The sequence below is a fragment of the Opisthocomus hoazin genome, chromosome 3 (genome assembly GCF_030867145.1).
Source record: "Opisthocomus hoazin isolate bOpiHoa1 chromosome 3, bOpiHoa1.hap1, whole genome shotgun sequence".
Taxonomy (NCBI): Eukaryota; Metazoa; Chordata; class Aves; order Opisthocomiformes; family Opisthocomidae; genus Opisthocomus; species Opisthocomus hoazin.
This window is the reverse complement of record NC_134416.1, coordinates 56,934,788-56,953,850: the sequence shown is the minus strand read 5'-3', so window position 1 is coordinate 56,953,850 and position 19,063 is coordinate 56,934,788. Positions and strand designations below refer to the sequence as shown.

At 39.3% G+C, this 19,063-nt stretch overlaps 1 protein-coding gene across 1 annotated transcript in view; it reads right to left on the bottom strand.

Moving 5' to 3' along the window:
• SMCHD1 (structural maintenance of chromosomes flexible hinge domain containing 1) overlaps positions 1-19,063 on the bottom strand; it is a 100,065-nt gene that overhangs the window by 14,244 nt on the left and 66,758 nt on the right. The window contains exons 30-37 of the mRNA XM_075416391.1: positions 18,711-18,836; positions 15,000-15,079; positions 13,345-13,502; positions 9,012-9,127; positions 8,513-8,574; positions 4,658-4,745; positions 4,111-4,242; positions 2,779-2,931 (exon numbers count right to left, since the gene is read on the bottom strand). Of these exons, the coding sequence (XP_075272506.1) occupies positions 2,779-2,931; positions 4,111-4,242; positions 4,658-4,745; positions 8,513-8,574; positions 9,012-9,127; positions 13,345-13,502; positions 15,000-15,079; positions 18,711-18,836 (915 nt within the window). The remainder of the gene's footprint in view (positions 1-2,778; positions 2,932-4,110; positions 4,243-4,657; positions 4,746-8,512; positions 8,575-9,011; positions 9,128-13,344; positions 13,503-14,999; positions 15,080-18,710; positions 18,837-19,063) is intronic.

Here is a 19,063-nt window from a genome sequence, read left to right as displayed (position 1 = left end):
CTTATGATAAAACTCATACTGTTTCCACCTTTAACATGTAGAAATTGCTACTCAACTGGCCAAATCAAGAGAGAGGTGGTTGCAGCCTAAAAGAAGAGATAGATATATATATAACCTTCAAAGATAGTCTTCATGGCTTTCAAAAATATTGCAGCTACATATTTAATCAGGAGAAGTGTGTAGTGGAAATATCTTTTCCTTAGAAAATTTATACTAATAAAAATCTAAACATTTTCCTTCATTAAACGAGTTTAGTATTCCTGAACCTCAGTGTTAGGGTAAACATATCTGGTTATCAGCTTTATTACATTGATGCTAACTGCACATGATTATATTTATAAACAAGATGGAACAACTTCAAGATATTTTAAAAAAAACACTAGTGTGTCCCCTCCCCTCTGCATTACTAGTCATATGAAAAGCACAATGCATCACAACCAGCAAATCACAAATCCTTTCCACATGACTTTTCCGAGTCCTCTAAAGCAAGAGAACTCAGTACAAACTAGACAACTGAAAACTGCCTGAAAAGGGGAAGAGATATGGGATTCACTGACATGGAATTACTCCCAGTGGAAGACTAGGGAACACAGGTTACTGTCAAAAGCAGTAGGATCTTATCAGATCACAGCAATGAGAAAGCAGAAGAATGCAACCCTCCCCGCCCCTCAACAAACCAGGAATATGTAAGTATAAAGAAAAGGCTTCTGCTCACAAAAAACCACGCAGAACAAGCCAAACAATAAAACCCCCAAACATGCCCCACCCACCCCCCCCCCCCATTACGAAGGTTGTTAGCTTTGTCACTGAAGCAAGACTGGAGTATTTAGGTCACAATGGCTCAACCGCAGGTTACTAATACACGGAGATAAAAAATGTTATTTCTGTATCAGTGAGGGGTCGGAGAAGTTACCCAGTAATTTTACCTGAACTATCAGAGTTTACTCCAAGGGGTTATTATTCCCCTCAACAGTATGAAGTTTTAAACATCTGTTCAAATTTCTACCACAGGTGCAAATGCGAGATTTGTGGAGAAAAGCACTATTTTATTACATTAGTGGTTATAGATGACCCCTTACCTATACCTTTCGCACTTTTTCCTATCCCACCTGCCCAAGAAAAATGTGTTCACAAACCAATAAATTTATTACTCCTGTAACATGGTTGGGGAACAAGAGAAACCCAGAGTGCACCATAAATCAATTAGTATATTATTTTTATCCGATACCTCTATTCAGTCCATGCATTTTATTCTTCTAGCTTGTTTTTCATACATATTTTGTCACTTTTCCTTACGAATCGGAGTAGACCAGAGTTTGAAAGATTGTTCAGTGAAAAGTGTTTGCCCATGTTAACTGGATGTTTCTGTCCTTGACTGTTATCGACAGATAATTATTTATGCTGTATCATTAAGTTTCATCTATGTAGTTCCAAAAATACAGTTGATGTACTGAATAGAACATATTATGAAGAAGTTTGTATGTAGGATCTGAGATTTTTGTGATTCTACTGGGGTTTTACTGTGGTGCTTTCAATGTTGTATTGGGAGATTTTATATTTGTGGCTAAGGCAGTGTCTGCCTCCACCTGGCATATACTGATGCTGGTCTGCTGGGAAGCTGCTTGCAATGAATGAGGCAGAAAAGGTGGCTGAAACTTTAATTTCTTTAAAAAGTTGGATCCTCCTTCAGCACACCTTTTAACTGTTTGAAGATTTCCTTAGATTTCAGGCTAGTAAAACATGTGATAGCCAGAGGAACCATATAAAGTAGGGGTATACTTTTGTTCTGCAATTCTTACGCGACACTTCAGGAACTTTAAAAAAAATAATTTATATATACCTATTTCATCACGTGAACAGTCCCTATTGACTGAAGCTCTCTGTGGGCTTTTAAGTGAGATTTTGTGACCATTCCACTCAGAACAAATGTGTGGCTCTACACTCAGCTGGGTTTTTTTGGTGTGTTTTGAACACTTTCTGGGTTTGTGCATGGGCACGTTTTAACTTGTGTCTTTTACATTATATTTTGTGACAACTGCTACAAATGGAACTCATAGGTTTTAAAAATTCAATCTGTATTTGTTGAAGAAAAAGTGACTAGAATTATGTGACTGCAATATGCAGTACTTTCAGAGGTTCACCTGATGCTACCGCCAGAGATTCAAGCTGAAATAAGGCAAGCATGTTTTTAACAGTCAAGGGCACTGATGACTGAAATAAGCTGTAAAGAGAAGTGGTAGTTCTATCTTTAATTCTTCAAATGGGGATAGCATGCCTTTCTGCAGAGTATATGTAAGCTCAATTAGCTTGACAAAACGTAAAGAGAACTGGTAAAATGTAATCACATATATATGAAGAGGTCAGACTAAATTATTTGAAGATGTTACAGCCAGATAGTATTATAAATAAAAATGTAAAATACCACTAATATTAATGGTTTAGCTACAAACCGATGAGATGTTATTTACATGTGAAATTCAAACAAGGAAGAGACGTATCCTGGATCCCCCTGTATGTCCCAGTCGCTGAAGTGAATTTTTGAGTGTAGCTGTAAACTCCCCTTGCTTAGCAAGGATAATGAGTTTAAAGGTCTTTCCTTCATGTTTTATGAAAATCAGCAACCAAACAGAGAAGAAAGAATTCATCTGCTCATCACTAAGGGAAGCCTACGATACACACTATCCCTCTGCAAAACAAAAGGTATAAGATCAACCTTGAAACTGTAGGAAAATAGATCCATTGCCCATGGAGCTAACTGTGTATTTCAGTCACACTTACAATTTTAGCTGATCCTCTGTCAAATGGAAACTCAGTTGTACTGACTTTCCCCTGAAACTGCGGGATCTCTATGTCATCATCTTCATTGGGGCTCTTAATTTTTGCTATTATTCTACCAACTAGATCAATTCCAGTGTGATTATTGTATTCATCCTATAAGTAAAAAAGACAAAAAAGTTAGTTTGGAACCTGAAACAAAATAAGTAATGCATTTATATACTGCATTGGGATTCCGTGGCAAGGTGCTGGCAGTGTGGGGCCTGCAGGGGCAGGCATGGCCGCCCTGTGCCAGCCACGGCCGTGCCAGCCGGCTGTGACTGACCCGCTGCGGGGCACAGCCCCTCAGCCTAACTGGTGGTTCCTCTGGGAAAGTATATTTAACAAAGGGCCAAAAGGCACAGGTAGAAGAGGAGGCAAAAAAAGAGTGGAGGTAACACCAGGGCCAGAGAAGCAGGAGGCGGGGGGGGGGGGGGGGGGGGGGGGGGGAGATTCCCCTGCAGCCTGTGGGGAGACCACGGCAGAGCCCTACGCCAGAGCATGTGGCGATTTCCTGAGGGACTGCGGGCTGTGGAGAGGCCTCACGCTGGAGCAGGTCACGAAGGACCACAGTCCAAGCAGGGACTCGCACTAGAGCAGGGTGGAGGGACTTGCACTAGAGCAGGGAAACTGCGAGGAGGAGGGAGCGGCAGAGGGGGGCTGTTATGGACTGACCATGACCCCCGTCCCCCATCCCCCTGCGCCACTCGGGGAAGGGCAGAGGAGTCTGCAGCAAAGCTGAGCCTGGGTAAGTGTGGGGTGGAAGGTGCTGCTTTACTTTTTTTGTCGTTGTTACTCACTGCTCAAATCTATTTTAATTGGTGATAAATTAAATTAATTTTCCACAAGTCGAGTCTGTTTTGCCCATGGCGGTAACTGGTAAGTGATCACCCTGTAACCCCGTGAATGTTCAAAGCCCAGGAAACCTCACTGTTCATAATGCAAGATTTCTAAGAGAAACTGTCTCCTGGAAAAAAAACCATGGAGAGAAACATCTGCTGTCTATATACGTGTTCTCCCACTAGAATCCACTTGCGAAACATTTCTTCCCTATGGCAACAAGAAATGGGTTTCAACTGAGATGCCTGACAGCAAGGATTGCACGTTTTAGTTTTGGTCATCTGTATGTAAATAAAACAAGATGCACCTGTCACATACTAGAAATCACTGATTTACATCTTTTTTGTGAAGTTGATCTGCACAGAGATAGCAGCAATGCCTTACAGCAAAATTCAAGATATTTTCAGCAGTCTTATATACTTCCCTAATTATGATTTTGTATTGAAGTATAGTTACCGTTACACGGAGGCACAAATCCTTGACCAGCGTACGGCTAGTAAGAGTTCGAACATTGGAAACTGCTGGAGTAGCTGGTAAAGAATCAGGTAACAAGCGTACAGGGTCATTAGGTACAACTTCAACTATAATCTAGCAGAAAAAGGAGGAAGAATAAAACAAAACAAAATAAAATAAAGACTGATATAATTCACTGCAATTCACCTGCACACATGGGTTGCTCAAAAAATACTGAAACAAATGCGTGTGAAATTTACTGACAATCTTGAAATAAATTAGCACGGCTATAAACCAGTTCTACTAGGTTGCAAATTATGCAGCTCTGTTATTCCACAAAATTTCTGCTTATTTATAAAAGCTAATTAAAACATATTTTGATAACCAACAGTCTGAAATCAATAACTACCAAAAATAAAAATACAATTTTTTGCAAAGCTTGCAAGTGAAACTATTTGCATTCTGAAATCTACAAAGTATCATAATATTTCTCCCAGATGACTCTGTATTATATGTTCTTGGCTACATATAATTAATTGTAGATTCAAACCTGGTCACTGCTGAGGATATTTGTCTTATCCATTGCAAAGGTAAACTGGATACTGTAAGTGCCCACTCTCTCTGGAACCACTTTATCCCTAAATAAATCAAAACCAAAAACCAAGCAAAAGTGAGTCGATATTGAGGTGACAATTATGTAAGTATGCAAACAATTCAAATTCTGAGTAGTCCTCCAAACTAGTTAGAAAGTCCTGTTAAGGCATGACATGTTTTAGTACTCCTCCTTAACACTCCTCCTTCAGCAAGAATGCCACGAAAAGTCCTCAGGAACTAGAAAAAAGCTTTTGGAAGCCTGGATAAGGAAAGTCTGCACCAAGAGTTTGTCTCTACTAGCTGACAGGACATTTGTCGTGGCCCTATTATTCAGAAATCTGCAAGTCTATTTCATTTCACTTCCCATTCAATGAATTTTCATAAAGCTACTGAAACTGAGCATACAGATATTTATATCTGCAACAACAACAAATTCCCTCCAAATCTAATCATTTGGCTTGAATTTATATAAAATCTGAGTAGCTAATTCCTCCTCTTACTCAGCAGGCGTACAAAGTTGGGTAACTTGGACCAATAGTCAAGGTTGAGCATAGTGAGAGAGTAAAGAGCTTCCATTCTACCTCACAGTGTTCCAGAGTGCAGACTACTGGCAAAGAACCTCTAACATCAAAATACAAAGGGAAGACAGACACTTGCACTTCTGCTGCTATAAACAGAACTTCACCTACCAAGGAAGGACTAACAGCACCCAGAAGATCACCACAGTGTTTATACGAGGGATAGCAGTGACTTCCAAATGCTTAGAAACTTTTGAGGAGATGCGAACAGTCTCTAACATTTCTCTTAGAGGATGACTTGTGGCACTCTTGAACTGGTTAATGAGATTTTTGTTTTCAGCATACAGCATTTTATCTGTTTTGTCAATAACATTAAGCAATTTCTTTCCTCTTATTTTGTTTCAGGAAGAAGTAAGATGCAAGATTCCCTGGGATGCTTAACTTGTAAAAAACAAAATCCCAAAGCTTTACTTATTTCTAGAACAGGCCATGACCTTTCCGTTTTGTTTTTCATATAGAGAAGGAACAATTCTACCTTCTTTCCTGCATTTTATCTAGGTTAAGATTGAAAGCAGCATCTGCCTTGTCAGGATGCATTAAAAAACTGAGTTATAAATAATCTGCTACAGATCTCATGGCTGAACACCTTCTAACCAGACATATGCTTTAGAAAAAGAAGAAACTGCACAACTGTTACACAAGTTGTAAGACTGTGTAATAGCACCCATGCTACTGATTGGTGTTAAGTACATAAAAAACATCTGTGACTGTGCCAAGGACGGGAAAACTTGAGAGAAATCAGGTGGTAGCCAGTGATGCCACAGACACTGTCAGCAATGAGTAATGTACTTTCCTACAAGGGGTGCTGATGGGTAGTCTCTACTGTCTGTTCTTTCAAATTTTTCAAAAAATGTTGGGAGTTTTAATTCTGGACATTTCTGGACAACTAGTAAGCTACCGGTACCAATGTCAAGATTTTAATAATTTCATATTCAACTCTATATGGGTTACTTTATAACACACTGATCACCATAGTGCTTTTCCCAGGTGTCATGGTTTAACCCCGGCAACCAAGCACTAGGCAGCCACTCGCTCACTCCTTCCCTTCCGCCCCAGCGGGATGGGGAGGAGAAATGGACAAAAGGTAAAACTCATGGGTTGAGAAAAAGGCAGTTTAATAAGACAACAAAGGAAATACTAATACTAATGCTAATAATGCATATGCAAAACAAACTATATACAATACAATTTTCTCACCACCCAATCACTGATTTGCAGTCAGTCCCAGAGAAGCGATCACAGAACCCCGAACTCGAGGATTTTGCCAGTTTTGCAAAACTCCCCCAAAAGACTACACTCCTGGAAAAGTTCGAACTCCCGGATAAAAGAGCATTTGAACTCACAGAAATGAGAGAAGCAAGAAAGGTTCCTGCCTCCCCCCGGCCAACTCAGAGCATGACGTCCATGATATGGGATATTCCCCTTGGCCAGCCTGGGCTAGCTGCCTGGCTGCGCTCCCTCCCAGCTCCTGCACACCTGCTTGTTAGCTGAATCTGTGAGACTGCAAAAAAGTCCTCGATTTCTTAGCAACAATTAAAACATCAGTGTTATCAACATGCTTCTTGTACTAAATCCAAAACAGAGCAGCCACTGAGAGGAAAATTAACTCTATCCCAGCTGTGAAACCAGGACAACAGGAGAACATTTATTAGCATGACTACACTTTGGCACATTCATTCCAGTCTCCTTTTTCTGGAGGTACAAATACATGATGCAGAGTGCCTTGTTTTAATAAGGTTTTAGGGAGTTCTTATGTTTTGCTGCTTATAACTACGAATTTCTCAGAATGACCAAGGTCACAGAGATGCACCCTGTACTTAGTGCAAGTCTGCAGTGATCCTTGCTTTCCGGACAAGTTCATTCCATAACCTGGGACTATCCACACAGTAAGCTCTACTCCATTAAAAGCAAAACTGCACCCTTATTTGGGAGCCTTCTTTTCCCATAGCTGCCAAACTCTACCTTAGAAGGCTTTGGAACCTTGAGCGCCTTCAAGGTAAAGACAGATCTTGGTAATGATACAAAAAGTCATGCTTAAACAACTTGTTGAATACGTTGTAATCTCTTACATGAGAAAGCCTTCATATATAAATACAAGATGTTGCTGTACACCACGTGGGGAGCTAAAAAGCTGGAATAAACAAAGGTCATGTCAACTGCTTTTCTAGACAGGATAGTTTCGTGGCTGGATATGACAAAGGGAATTACAGATGGAGCTACATTCACACTGCGTATCAAGCTGATTCAAAACCCTAGATTCAAGCACCTCAGCTCCCCAGGAAAAAAGCATGGAAGACTTTACGCTACAGGAAAGTCTTGAAAGCACATGGATTCTCAAGGATTACAAACTGGATGCCTGGCTTCCTGAACTCTATCATGTGCCTCGAAAGGGAAGAGAGCCACAGCTGAGAGGCAAGTTAGGAAACTTCCTATCACCTCTTGAAGTGCTGCCACCAGATGCTCCTGGAATCTTGATATAGCTGAGCTGCAGCAGCCTCTGTTCCTCTGATGCAAGAACCAGGATCAGGTGTGCAACAGTGGTATCTGCTGCATTAAGGTGATCCTGAAGTCTGCTTTCTAAAAGCAGAAGGAAAGTCTGTTCCTAGAAGGCAAGCGCTTGAATCAACAGCCAGTACCACAACTATTTAACTGATCCCATAGTATGCCTGCCAGGAATAGATGTAGAAAGAATGTGGCAGTCAGGCACCAGGTTATGGTAAGCTCTAGTTCTGCTGCCTGTCATATAAGACACCATCTCTGAATAAGTAACCCAAGTAAAGACCACTGCACTGACAGGGCCAAGGTCATGGTTCAGGATTAACACACAGCTACAGAAGGTACTAAACCAGAGTTAAGTTCACTTTGTCCAACCTGCAATGCTACAGCAGTTGAATGTAACATTGAAAAGAATTTAGGAATGTTACCAGACAAGTGACAAGCAGATGATGTAGTCCCTTCATTGCTAGCACTTCTTATCATGTATTCTAATATATTATCTTAGACTCTTGTCTTCTTTACTCTCAGACTGAACAAACGTCAAATGTATCTAGGGAAGAATTCAATCCTTTTGTTCATTGCATCTTGCTAATATATTTTACCATTTCATAGCACTGTATCATACTAACTCTACAATAGATTGTTATTACCAAAACCTAAAACGCTTGTTTCTATTTCAAACTATGTATTTTGTACAGTAAGTTGCATCAGTAATTATAGCATAAATGCTGCCATACCTGAAGTAGAAGAAGCCATCTTCCTTGTCATCCTTCACTTTACTACAGCTAAATGTTGTAACCTGAAAAGATGCAAAAAATTTAATGCAGTATACGAAAAGTTAAAGTACCTTACTTCTAATACACTATCAAGTCTTAATGATTGGCCGTACTGACAGTATACAGTAATTCAGTGAGATCACCTATAATTTCGATGCTAGTTTCATATTCTTAATTCTCACAGTCTTTTCTTTGAAAAATTCAGGGTGGCAACTTTTAATAGTCTTCCTGCTATTAGGTAGCTTCTGCAGAGCAGTAGCATTTTTGCCCTTACTATAGTCTTGAGATCTGAGCAGTCTGATAACTTGTAACATGACAGATATTGATAAACAAATACGACTGATGTGTAATGTAGAACAGGATATTGATCTAAGTTAAATGAAAGAAGGTTTCTACTATAAATGTTTGTCCTATGCTGGCATTCTGATACCCATTTTGAAAATGCATTTTGATGACTTACATCAATTGGTATCCTAGTTCCGCTGTTCAGCGCTTCCCACATTTTCATAGAAATTCGTGCTGGATTAATATTTTTAATAATGTTGTCATCTTCAGAAAGAACACTAACCATAAAATCTGTAGAGTGAAAGACAGCATTTTTTCAAGTTTTTTTTTTCAGGATTAAGAAGACTAAACTCCATTAATTTCTGTGTCTCCCTCATATCTAGAGAAAAAAACCCCAGAAACCCCACATTCCAAACAGAACCCAAACAACAAAAAAATTAAAACCAGATACGGAAAACCTTCTCTCCCTAGCCCTGTAATTAGACCAGGTAACAATCCATAGAAAAAACCCCCATCAACTTCATCCAACGACAGCTTTAAAAAAAACCCTCAAATTTGAAGTCTGCCTTCCCCAGATTATCAGTCTCGTCAAAATAGCAAGCCAGGCTTCTTCTTGCTCTCAGGAAAGAACAATCATTAGCTAGTTAAGAAGGTGGTTCCTTCCTTCAAGGACAGGAAATCCAGATCTCCCTCTTCCTTCACAAGTGCTTTAGCCATTGAACTGCTGGATAGAAAGGTGCAGTAGTTGTAAAGAGACTGTACAACACCACGCCCATTTTCCCCATCTGTTAGCCACGCTGCAATGAAGAGAAGGACTCAGGCTATGAATATGAAGCTGAGTATGGCTACTTCTTACAGACTAATGTCACATACTTAAATCTGTTAGAAGTAGGATATAGGGACACGTTTCACTCCTCTATTTGCTGTTGACTGGTTTGCAGTCAAAACACTTGCCATTTTATATCCCAATCTGAAAAATTTAGTTTTGCCTATATATTCCATAGTTTAGTAGTCTGAAGGAAATGGAATCCAAACTAGAATAAAGCTACTCTTCTTCTAGTCGAAAACGTGAACTAAGCACTTTGACACTATGATTACAGGTGGATTTTATGCATGTAACTGAAGCTGCACTGCTCCCTTAGAACAAAATTTTGCACTTTAAGAAAGGACTATCCTTTGATGCGTATAAAAAACTCAGGCATGACTTCCTCCAAGATTACAGTGCCTGCCCTCAGGTGTACCCAGTTCACAACTAAATCCAATAATTAGGATGTTAATTAAATATGAGGCTGCTAATAAGGAATCTGATATCTAATTTTATAGCAAAATTTGATGTCATTATATACTATGTTATCTCCTGAAGAAGCTGTTTAATTCTCTTCCTCTCTCAAACCCTGGTTGATTTGTACTACACACTACATTTGAAAAATGTCTGTTTCGCAGGGAGGGTGGAGCTAGATGATGTTTACAGGTCCCTTCCAACCCAAAACCACTCTGTGATTCTATGCTTCTATAGTATGCTATTTCATAAAACGAAAATACCTCATGAATTTAGTCAAGTTCATAACACTGTATGGAGTATTTTAAAGAACAAAAGCCTCTTTCCATACAAATGTCGCCTCATCAAGTTATGACAGTATAATTATTATCTTTGAATATGAACCTTCTTTGGTCAAGAAACAAGCCGCCACACCACAGACCTCTTATTTGTGGGAGGTATTCTGCATCTCAACTCCTAGTACTACAAATAAATCCTATTTGTTCCAAATTTTGATTAGATGTTGCAGGTATTTCATACAGGCCTGGGATACAACAAATGCATTCATATGAAGCAGATTTTCTGATTTTTTTTTTCCGCCATCTTTGAGTGATGTTTATCATCTGGGAATCCAGATGTATTTACAAAGCAGTACAGAGAACAGGTGGGAAAAATTCAGATGCTTGTGCTGAAATCACACTGTGAAACAGTGACAGAACTGAAAACACTCCCTAGACAGACAGTTTTTTCTGGTTTCAAGTCCACCTTAACGCAAGGGAAAGACAAGTATAGGAAGGACAGTGTCCTGCAACAGTATACATTATGAGCCTTTGGTTAAGGAACCAAGTACTCTGTATCAGCGGGATCGTTAACATTCACACAGCTGTCAACTTCAAACACATTTGCAAGGCACCACTTTCCTGTACAAGTCATGTAGTTCCCAACCTGCTCCCGTTTCTACATTTATCCATGTACTGACTTAATTATATTCTTTATATTCCTTCCAACAACTGCCCAGTACTGAAAACATATCTACTGATCAAAAGTCTCCCTGACCTCTCCTGGAAATTTTTGGTAACTGCATCAGATTTTCCACCTTAATTTATTCCTTTCAAATAAAGGCCAAAGTAAGTAGTATTAGCGTATTAGAGTTAGTAACTTGGAAATCTCATGCCTAAATTAATTTATAATTCTTAAGTGAATACCATTCAGAATAGGAAATGTGTTAGTATTCACTTCATCAAATACGTCTAAAAGTCATCTACAGAAGGTTAAAATGTGATTTTTATTTTTTTTATTTTTTCTTTTAAAACAAGGATGGGATCAAAGGGGAAAAAAATCAGTTTGGAAACTACCTTACTCCCCTTCACAGGCACCACTGACGAAATACACAGGTTTCCCAAGTCTCAAATATTTTTTTTTTAATTTTACTAAACTGTTACTGAAGTATTTTCTTGCCTTCCTTAATATAGGATTGTATTTAAAGTGACAGAATCTACTTGCTTTCTATTCTAATTTAGACAGGACTTTGGCTTTCGGAAGAATATCTTTGTATCGTGGTTTCATAGTGCAAATTTCATGACTGCAAATTGAACAGAAGAAATTTCTGGAAGAAGGGCTAGTAAATTTGTACACTTCACTGGCAAATTCAAGAACCGTATCTCCCATGGTTATTGTAAAGACAACTTTTATTTCCTGAATTAATGGAATGAGTTAGTATAGGTCTCTTATTCATGTCAAAGTTTCCTTATAGATTCACAGAATCATTAAGATTGGAAAAGACCTCTAAGATCATCAAGTCCAACCATCCACCCAACAACACAATGCCTACTAAACCACGTCCTAAACCACCATGCCACATCTACATGTTTTTTGAACGCCTCCAGGATGGGGACTCAACCACCTCCCTGGGCAGCCTGTTCCAGTGCCTGACCACTCTTTCAGTAAAGAAATTTTTCCCAATACCCAATCTAAACCTCTCCTGATGCAACTTGAGGCCATTGCCTCTCGTCCTATCGGTAGTTACTTGGGAGAAGAGACCAACATCTGCCTCACTACAACCTCCTTTCAGGTACTTGTCAATAAGGTCCCCCCTCAGCCTCCTCCAGACTAAACAGCTCCAGCTCCCTCAGCCACTCCTCATAAGACTTGTGCTCTAGACCCCTCACCAGCCTCGTTGCCCTTCTCTGGACACGCTCCAGCAACTCAATGTCCTTCTTGTAGTGAGGGGCCCAAAACTGAACACAGTACTCGAGGTGCGGCCTCACCAGTGCCAAGTCCAGAGGCACTCCCTACTCCTGCTGGCCACACTATTCCTGACACAAGCCAGGATGCCGTTGGCCTTCTTGGCCACCTGGGTACACTGCTGGCTCATGTTCAGCCGGCTGTTGAGCAGCACCCCCAGGTCGTTTTCCACCGGGCAGCTTTCCAGCCACTCCTCCCCAAGCCTGCAGCGTTGCATGGGGTTGTTGTGACTGAACTGCAGGACCCGGCAGTTGGCCTTGTTGAACCTCTGGTGACTGACCTTGGCCCATTGATCCAGTCTGTCCAGATCCCTCTGCAGAGCCTTCCCACCCTCGATCAGATAGGAAAAAGCAGAAGTTTGTTTTGCTTTTAGCACAAGATGTCCCCTCCTGGTCATAACTTGCTCTTTATCTGTTTTCCTCCTTGTGAATACAACTGGGATATAAAGCATGAGACGGGTTTTTTTCTTTTATGACTCAGTAGCCTTAGTTAGAAAGCAAAGATCATCCTTTTGTGAGGGAATACAACAAGAGAGAAGAATATTTTGTGCTGTCCCTGGCATACTTCTGATCACTTTTTGGTTCCTCTTGGCTCACAGCTGGCCTATGATTTCATTGCTACCACCTTTGTTACTATTCCACAGAAAATGAGGGAAAACACGCATGAACTAGCTCAGACTGTCTTTTGGGAAGATCAAAAAATGAAATACGATATTTCATTGAGGACAGAGAAGAGATTCTGTAGTTTTACCATTTTTAGACAGATAAAGCCAATAATTTGGAACAAATAAGTAAGAGGTCTATTGAAATGCTTTCCAAACATGATGTACATGTCTTTTCTCTCCAAGTGTTACAGGGGCATCTCAGATACGGCTGTTACAAAGAACTGAGACAAAACAGATAAAAAAAGAGTAAGAAAATACACCAGGAGAATCATCAAAACAGTTTTTCATAGTTTTACAAAGTTCGTGAGTTATTGGTTTCCAGCAAAGAATCCTTATACTTACCAGGGAAGGTACCTCCTGCTGGAAAAGCAGCATTTTTGTCATATTTAACATTCAAGCGGACAGGTTTCTCGGGATCAGGCAAGACACTGAATGTGATTATAGGACAGTCTAATGTGATCTTGTTGTATGAGGCTTTAAGCTGTAAAGTGTGCTCTCCCCTGAAATATACAGAAATCATGAAAACTGATGTAAAATATCTCTTCTGAAAAGACAATTTTCAACAGAATTTAAGTCATTCCTGTACAGGAAAGCATCATGAAAAAGTATCTAAAAGTTATCAGTAGTAGAGGGAAGAAAAAAAAGGGAAGTGTTAATGCAGTTAGACAAGTAAAATCATAAGTTTAAGATATTCTTAAGATATTAGCGTATTAAATTTAATTTTGCTTTAATATTTCGTTAGCTTGGTCATGCTTCATTCCCTGTCTGTAAGACACTAGCAGCTACAGCTTTAAGTTGCAGAAGACACTAAGGTGGAAAGCAAGCACAGCTAATTAAAATGCTGTTTGAGGACCATTCTGCTTTGACAGTTTCCAAAGCGTGAACCTCGTACAACTCACATTCAAGTATATAATGACTTCATTGCTCTAAAATTTCCAAGAAAAATTGCTATTCAAGTTCTTAAACAGAACTGGGAATACGGTATTTAACTGCATAGAGGCTGTACTCCTGAGCCGGTTTTGATTATGCTATAAATAGTTTGATGTTACTATGGAGCACACCTGCTTCTAATCTCCAGAAATATATTGGTAACTAATATTCATCATCCTTCTACAAAGATGCAGGCATTGTAAATGCACTGCGCACCATCAATAGCATTTAAAATAGATTTTCTTCCAAATGCAAAACAAGATTATGAATCAAATCCTGCAGATATGAATGCAAAAATACTAACTGCCATGAAATACCTCAGAAATTGAAAAGCAAGCATGTATTGCTAGCTTCTGTGCTACCTAAAGCCACCCTAGTCTTGCAAGAAAAGCTTAGAGATGCAGGGAGTGGGCAGCAGGACTCTGAACATGAGGAGGATATAGAAATAATGAATTTGAAGTCAGGTGGGACATGTGGGTGTAAGGGGAGCCAGGGCAACTGATGTGAAGAAGCAGAAGCCACAGGACACACATCTGCAGGAAATCAGACTTCATTAGTTCTATCGCAGGTAAGAAAAAATAAATACATATATTTAAAGTTCTTTTGGATACTTTACCTAGTCCTTTAAAACAATAGCTAGCACCCAGAGGAAGTGGGGTTTCAACACACCTAAAACGTGTTCCTACTTTGAAAGCACAGTATCTGGATCTGGTCAGCCAAAGGCTGCACATTTCAAATATTTGAGTAGGTTTATGACACTATCTGTGCTAGGTACAAGTTGACAATTATAAGCTGTGTTTTACCGTAACCAGAAAAAACACGATTCAGAAAATTAGAGCAGCAGATTCTCGGAAGACCAAAAGCAGCAGCTATTGAATTTTATTTAGTTAAGCACTTAATTTCTTAAAGCTTACTACCTGGCCTTCCACCGGCATATAAATAACAGATGTCTGACCTTAGTTCTTGATTAATTCTTGGTAGGCACTTTATGAAATGTGCAGCTTAAATGCATCTAGCAAGCGACATTTCAGAATTCAATTTTTTTCCGTATAGTTTTCACTACTTACCTAGGTGCATGAATACTAATAACTCCCAGGTTAGCCCTACCATTTTCATCTGTTTTATGTTGCTGGGTTGGAGGAACAATCTGTCAAAAAAAAATATTTTTTTATTCTTTCAATGACACAGAAGAAGTATCAAGTCTTAGAATAAAATGTGTATCTGATTTGCCTGCATACTGTCTTTCTCTTTGAGCAATAGCTTCTTTGTACTTTTGCACTCTAAATTAGGGAAAGATACATTGTTATGAATACAATATTAAAAGGTTTCAGAATTTTCTCTATCAGTTTTTTAAGACAATCACTTTATCTGAACTAGGATATTTTTGTTCATTAGTATGTTAAAATATTTTATTAATGTTATTTGTTTCATTGCTATTGATGCTACCATGCCATTCATAGCATGCCTTAACCTGAGTAATTTTCAGATTCTAAAACCTTCTAGAATCTATTTATTTCCTTTTACTTTCTTTCTCCAGTCTGCACAGATTCCCGTCTAGCAAAAATTAAAGGATGATACAACTAGAGTAAAACCAAGTAAAACATCTGTGTCTCTCTTCCCTTCCCCCATTCAAAAATGTTGGACTGCTAGACAACTTAGAGAAAAGTGCTACGACAAGTGAAGTACAGTACCTTATTAATGACAAACAAGAACTAATCTCTATACTGTAAGAAATGGCATTTAATGAAACGCTAATAACGATAACTTCTCGTCAGGGTTGCTTTAGGATAACACCACTAATGCCTTATACTCCTCCTACTTATGTAGCACGTTAATTAGCTCTGATTCTAAGTCCTTTGAAGTCAATAGAAAGTCAACAGAAATTCTACTATTCTACTAGTCTATTGACTTCAAGGAATTCTCACTGAATCCCATTGTTAGCAAATAACACCCCTTTAACTCACTGGTGTTCTTCAGGGTGTGTTTTCTACGTGCACCCTGTCTCTGCTGCACTTACTTCCCTGGCACTGAAAGTGAAATCTTACAATTGGCAGTACCATTAAGTCAGACCTGCCTTTACACATTAAACGGCAGAGAAGCTATCACTTCACTTTCCTCATCAACCACACCTTTCTGAAACTATGGACTCCAGTGTAGCAGGCAGAGAATGCTTATCCTCTCACAGAAACAGGAGTGAATCTTAAAGAATACTAATACACTATTTAAAGTAAGCAGAAGCTGCTACTTCTGCAAATTGGTGTGCATGCTGCCTTGGCCTTACCTAACAAGTATCTCCTCAATCTATCAAAAGAACCTGAGACAGTAGCTTTAAAGTTTGGAGGAAGACATGGATACATTCTGAGTTCTTCTGTAATGAATTTCTATCTAACAAAGGAAAAAAACTTTTTCACTGATGATATAACGCAACAATATGGTGCAAATGTTTGTCATTATCTGAATAGGGTTTTGGCATGAAATTGCTTTCTCTTTGCTATTTCAGCACAAATTTCAGGAGACTAAGTGTCTAGTGTCCACTTGCATAAAAACAATGTTTTTGGAATATCTGAAGTGGGCAACCTTCTTCAAAATTATTTTGTTTCCCAAATCTCATGTCAGTAAGTTAAAATAATGAAACTACTTTAGGAAAAAAAAAATTGTGAAAGTTGATTCACAATTGATCAGCTATGGGAGTATGAATTTACCCTATCATGTCACTAGAGAAAAGCAATGGCAAAAAATGTGTGCTTAATGGTTCAAATGAAAGCAGCACTGTAAAGATATACTTAAGAAAATAGCCAGGCATTATTCATAAACTCTTTTGAAGAGTATATTCATAGAATCATAAAATGGTTTGTGCTGGAAGGAACCTTGAAGATTATCTAGTTCCAACCCCCCTGCCATGAGCAGGGACACCTTCCACTGCACCAGGCTGCTCAAAGCCCCATCCAACATGGCCTTGGACACTGCCAGGGAGGGGGCAGCCACAGCTTCTCTGGGCAACCTGTCCTGGTGCCTCACCATCCTCGCACCCTATTCAACTGAACAAAGTAAGTCTGTACTGTACATCACAGAACAGAAACTTTCAATTTTTACAGGAACCAGTGCTTTGTGCATTTCCACTACTGAGCTGCACATAAGAGTTCATCGTGTTTCTGTTCAGCCACAGTCATTTAGTTTTGGACCTGTAAGACAGCGATATGGAGTACAGCACTTGCATGCTGCAACCACTGAGCATCAGGCGTAGATCGGGATGTGAAATACAGACAGACAGCTTATCTGAGAAATTCAGTTTAGCAGAAGCTTCTCATTTCCTTTGGGAGACTGTGCATACAACCTATTTGAAATGATAAGGCAAGACAATTCTCTAAAAGAGGTTCTCCAAGATACCCATGAATACTGATCTGCAACTGCAAACATGCAGTTGGTTGCTCTGCTAATGTATGAAAGTAACTCTTATCGGTGTTAAGCCTTGCGAGAGTGCACTGTAATAAACACATTATAACAATGGTCCACCTTGGCTTTCAGAACACTTTATCCTGGACGCATCGCACTTGGATAAAGAGCATGCAGACTTTCTAAGACATGCTACTGGTCCTCCCTGGAGGAAAGCATAATACCCAAAAAGACACAGCATGCCACCACAACATCTCTTAGATCAGGCAGCACAATCACATAGTGTTACCGTCAAGGTTGTGTGTTCTCTTGAGAACAACATAACCAGAAGCCTCGAGGAAGCTGCAGATGCCATCATAAAGGCAGTAATTGGGGGAAACAAAAAAGTCCCAAACTGCGAGTCAGGCTTCTATAGCAAGAGATTCAAAAGAGCAAGAAGAAAACCTTTCAAGACAAAGAAATTTCCTTTAAAAAAAATCCAATAAAAATAATTAATGGTAGCACAGTTAAATTTAGGGAAAGGTGAGGCTGTGGTACAGTTCTTGGGGGGTGAGCAAAAGAAGTTCTTGACTGCTGTGTGTTCCGAGAGAACTGAGGGACACGAATGCATGGCAAGCAGGAACAAAAAGGGAGTAAGACCAGCCCTGCATGAGAAAATGTTATGTCCAGAGGTGGATTAATATATCCTGTATGGAGAATGTACACATTCAATACAACAGTCTTTGCTCCAGCAGTTAAGAATGTTTGACAGTTTGACTTTTTTTTCCAATAACAAGAACAAACATTCTAATGAATGAAGTATTCTGTCAAATTCCTTTCTTTGTACAGACCAATGTGCAGACTATCTGACACTCAGACCTCTCTAATGGAAAGGACAGTAACCACTTAAATTTGGATCAGATTTGCATCCTCATTGTTTTAATTTGGTTTATGCTGTCAATGTTTTTCACAGAGATAACCAAGTAGTAAGCAAACCTGCTGACTAGCTTTACACACAGACCACGTCATACATTCAGGAAGCACAATCAAAGAACCACCAGATAAAAATGACCTGGTTGCCGGTTTGGACCATATCATCATTGTTGTTATTACTCAGTAATAAAAGGTTAGCAGAAGATCCAGAATGTATACTAATTACACTTGGACACTGCTACAGGAATTTTGTTATATTTGTGACTGTTATAATGAAGGGGAGCTCAGCACTCTGTCCTGACAACTGTTTACATTACTCGTTGACGCTACTGTTATATGAGATTAATTATTCTTTTGTGCCTTTAAAATATTATATTCATTTTTCCAAAAATGTCTTGATAATGCAGAAGATAATGGAGCTGTGACAACAAAAAATTGTGTTAAACAGTTCACATAATAAGGCCTATGCTTACCTTTAAGTTGTTACCCTTTGTAAGGTTGATTTTGACATTCGGTTCAGGAGTCGGATTTCCCCACTGATCACACAGCTGAACAATAAGGGGCTTCTGCAATTCTCTACCATTTATCACTGCAACAGGCTGGAAGAGATACAAATGCATTGTAGTATTCTGTTCTAGGTATATCAGACACTCATGGCAGGTCAGGAACCCCCAGAGCAACAGTGTCTGCCTTTTCCATACTATTTGTCTCTCGTAACAGACCATGACGGAATTGTAAAACTCCAGGAAGGTATTTCTAGAGTTTTCCCATTTACATTCTCTTGTCATTATAAAATGCACTACTTCAATTGAAATGCACATATTAC